Consider the following 4,023-nt stretch of genomic DNA (forward strand, 5'->3'; position numbering starts at 1 on the left):
TCTGGACTGGGGCAACACTTGTTCCCTGCTGTCCCAGCACCTTCGTGTGGGTGGCGGGTTTTTAATGTCACATCAACCTCGAAATCCTGGGTACCAACACTGAGCACCCCAGCTGAGAACCAAACCATTCCAAGGGGGTGTTGGAATGGTCTCAGCACAGAGGATGGGAGAGCCTGGCCGTGCTGACAGGTATTAATGAGCTTGTCCCGTTAACGAGGCAAATTGCAGGGGTTTGTGACCTGCTGTTGTGAGACAGTAGCCAGTGGGGGGATTAGGGAGCTCAGCTGCTGGAAAAATGTGCCCCACGGAGCAAGTCCTCAGTGCTGGAACACACACAGTGGGGGCTGGCAAGGATGGGAAGAGGAAAAGGGGAATTTCAGCCGCCCTGAGGCACTGCAGAACCACTCAGGTGATCTCACACCTCCTGTGGAAGGTGTCCCGTGGCAGAGGGGTTGGGACTAGATGAGCTTTAAGGTCTCTTCCAATCCAGGCTGTTCTGTGGTTCTGATATAACAGGGTAAGGGCACTGTGGAATTTTGTAGGAGGGAAAAAATCCCACTATCCAGTTTTCCGGGAGGAAAAAAGGATGTTTTCACAGACTGTGGCAAACTGGATGCTGTGGTAATTCAGTGTCAATAAGCAAAGATGAGCTTCAAAATTCAGGGTGAAGTTGGTTTCTCAGGTTGCTTTGGAGAAGGTGAGGGGAAAGGAGTTACTGTAAGAGCCGGACCTTCAGAGACTCGGGGAATTTGTTCTGGATTTCTCCTCAGCCCTCATCCATCCATCTGGATCCCAGGCCCACAGGCACAACCAAATCTAAAACCTCCTGGAGGTACCAGAGCTTCTGCACTGGGCTGGGTTGTGGTCAACACCTCCTTCCCCATAAATAGTTTGAAAATGTACATTATTTTTCCCTACATGTGCATTCACCCCTCGGTGAAGCCCCAGGGGGTGCATCTCATGTATCAAACCCTTTTTGGGTGGGAATTTCTTTACCCTCGGCGCTTTCACGGAGGAACAACCACAACTGGATTTCACCTGGCCCCCATGGGTGTTTATGCCAGCTCTCCTCCGTGGCCAATGGTGATCCTAAAGGTCTCCTCCAACCCAGGCAATTCTAGGGCTCTGTGAGTGGACGCTGTGCTACAGCGAGGTGGGTGGATATTACAAGGCACAACCAGCATCACTGATTTTTTTAATGTTTTTGGAGGTGCAGGAAGGGATTTAATTAGCAGTCCCCAGCGCAGATCCCATCAGGGGCCTGTTTTCCAGAAGCATTTTGGGCAGAGGCGGCGGTTGGCCGGGATATTGATGCTATTTTCGGTACCTGAGGAGCGAGTTTGATCCCTTGGGGCTTTAGTGTGACGTGGTTCATCGGCGTGAGCTCCATCCCTGGCAGGAGGTCGTAGAGTTTGTCCTCTCCCCTCTTTTCTTTGAGCTGGTATCCTCGGCCCAGGCCCGTGTACGCCAGGTAGCCGCGACCTCCCAGGCCTCTAACTCCCGCAGCCCCTACAGGTACATTCATGTAAATTTCTAGGAATGTAAGAAGGCATTAAACTGAATCAAATCACGGGAAAAACGACCCTGATCCTTGCTGAAATGGAAAAGTTAGCCCTGCTTGCTGGGGGTGGGGGGGGAAGAAGACGGGCAGGAGGCCCCTCCGCGGGATAACCCCGGCTCGACACCGACACCCTTTCTTTTTGGGCTCTTATGCTTGGGTAGGGGAGGCTTTTCTGGGGAGACCTGCTTCCTTCTGACCCATTTCCCACCTTCTCTAGCCAGTTTTGATTTCGTGATGCCTTTCTACCCACATTTGTAGCTGAAATGTGGAGAGGGGACAGCTGGTATCTTTTGTTACCCACCAGCGTAATTTCACCTTCTGGAAGAATTCAGAGTTTATACAATTTCACCCTTATATAGATGAAAATCCCTTTTTGTTTTCCCCCATTACACTTCCATTTTTCCTCAGGGAACCCCGCTTGGGGGTCTGGGGAGAACATAAGGCGAGAGAGGGATGGTGGGTTATCACATCTGCACCTTTCCCAGTGCAAACTTCATAGAAGCTGCTTTCACCTGTGTGGGAAAAACATGAGGTGCAAGGGGTGTTCCTGGCTGCCCTGTCCCCTTCCTTGTGAAGGGAGAAAAACTGGCCATGATGGTCCTTGTTAGCCCTGTTGGGGTGCCACACAGAGTCCCAGCCTGCTGTGGGACTTGGCCACGGGCTTGGGGACACAAGGCATAATCTTTGGAGGGAGGATCAAATGAGCAGAGTTATTTATTTATTTTTCTTTTTTTTTGCTAACCCTAAACTTACTTCTGCACTTACCAAATGATGTCTGCACTGATATTTAATTTGGGGCTATCTGAGTAGGGGGATTTGATTTGGTCCCAGGTGCAGTGACCCAGTAGTTTTCAGAAATACCCTGGTTATTATAAGGCTGATGACCCCCCAAAACAGGGCTCCCTCTCCCAGAGCACATCATTAATGGCTTTCTTGATTTCAGTGCTGGCTCCCTACCCTGTATTAGGGGCATGGTGACCTCCTTGGGAAGCTCCATGGCTTTGGGTCAGAAAACACCAGGACTGGTAAAACTTTCCCTGTGACCTTCAAAGCAGAGAGGAAACAGAGCGCTGAGCTGTGCTGGTGGCTGGCTGTGGGGTCTGGCTCTGAAGGGGGGAAAGGAAAATTGTTTTATTTGGTCTTCCCTGCTGGGGCAAAACCAGGATTTGTGGTTTATTTACACTGGCCCCAGGGCAATCTGGAAGCTCTTTCAGGCTTACTCCAGGAAAATGGTGATTTCTTTCAGCTTGGCCCGCTGGAAAATTGGGAAGGACAGAGGCCAAACCCCGCATTTTCCATCCCTTTGGGACAGGGGTCCGGGAGCCAGGGCGGTGTCCAACGACACACATGTAGGAGGAGGAGGAGCTATTTTGCTGGAGCTGAGTGCTGTGTGGCAGGCGTTACCTCGGATGGAGGGGGGCCGGATGATGCTCCTGCTGCTGAGCCCCTTGGTGGCGGGGAAGTGCAGGTTGGGGATGGCGGCGTAGGCCTGGGGCGCGTAGAACACCGGGGCGCCCAGGTAGGCGGCGGCGGGGTCGTACACGTGCCCAAAGGTGTAGGTGTACTCCCCCGGCAGCACCGGGCCCCTGCCGCCCGTGCCACGCGTGTATCTCACGTAGCTGTCCTTGTCCACCGGCTTGGCCAAAGTCACCTCGATGGGGGACCCGTCCAGCACCTTCCCGGCGGGGAGAGAGCACGGCAGGAGGGTGAGACTCCAAAGTGCACATGGGTTATCCTGCCTAGGGAGGGGGTTTGCTAATGGGATGAGAAAATGAAGGAAACCGGCCCCAGAAATCCCCCAAATCCCCCTCCCACAGGCAGAAGGCAGCACCGGCTTGGTGCAAAGTCTTAGGGTGCCGAGAGCGCCCATCCCCGCCCAGTTAATTCAGATTAACTGAGTCTGCACAGCCTTCCAAAGGCTTCACTTCCCTGCCAAGGAGCTGGTAAGCCAGCGAGATGCCACGTGCTCCTGCGGGGAACAGCAGTAGCACTAAGAATAGGAGCAGGGTTAACACCTCCTTGGGAGCAGCCCCGGCACTGCAGCGCCGGGAAGTACAGGCGGCGCAACAGGGACCAAATCCGGCACCCCCCCTGCAAACCCCCATCTGAACTGGGAGCAGATGTTCTGGGCTGACCTTGTCTGTCCCAGTTTGCCATTCACACGCTGCCCTGCGAGTGTTTTTGTTGGCAGACGTGGAACGAGGATGTGAGTGCGAGCCAAGGGAGCCCAAACCCCCTCTTTTGCTAGTTCTTCTTGCAGCTTCCTCTGCTTTCCCCCCCACACTTTTTCTGAGCAGTGAACTAGAGTCTGAGCTGGGCAAACATTTAGCACGAATACAGGCAGCCAAAATGAATAGTTTGTGTACATCAGAGCTGCAGAAAAACAGATTCAGGAGTATAAAAGCAGCCTGCAAAGAGAAAACGGGGATGACACCTCTAGGAGGTTTTTGTAGCTGATAAAT

The 4,023-nt window shown here is 53.1% G+C and overlaps 1 protein-coding gene across 1 annotated transcript; it reads right to left on the minus strand.

Moving 5' to 3' along the window:
- Window positions 1–1,327: 1,327 nt before the first annotated feature.
- LOC115307901 (APOBEC1 complementation factor-like) lies at window positions 1,328–3,236 on the minus strand (the record flags this gene model as incomplete). Its single annotated transcript, XM_029964003.1, has 2 exons — window positions 1,328–1,533; window positions 2,966–3,236. Coding segments are annotated over 2 exons (477 nt in total), but the record flags the coding sequence as incomplete, so codon positions are not given.
- Window positions 3,237–4,023: the final 787 nt, after the last annotated feature.

The sequence above is a fragment of the Manacus vitellinus genome, unplaced genomic scaffold (assembly GCF_001715985.3).
Source record: "Manacus vitellinus isolate BGI_N305 unplaced genomic scaffold, ASM171598v3 scaffold_680_pilon, whole genome shotgun sequence".
NCBI lineage: Eukaryota > Metazoa > Chordata > Aves > Passeriformes > Pipridae > Manacus > Manacus vitellinus.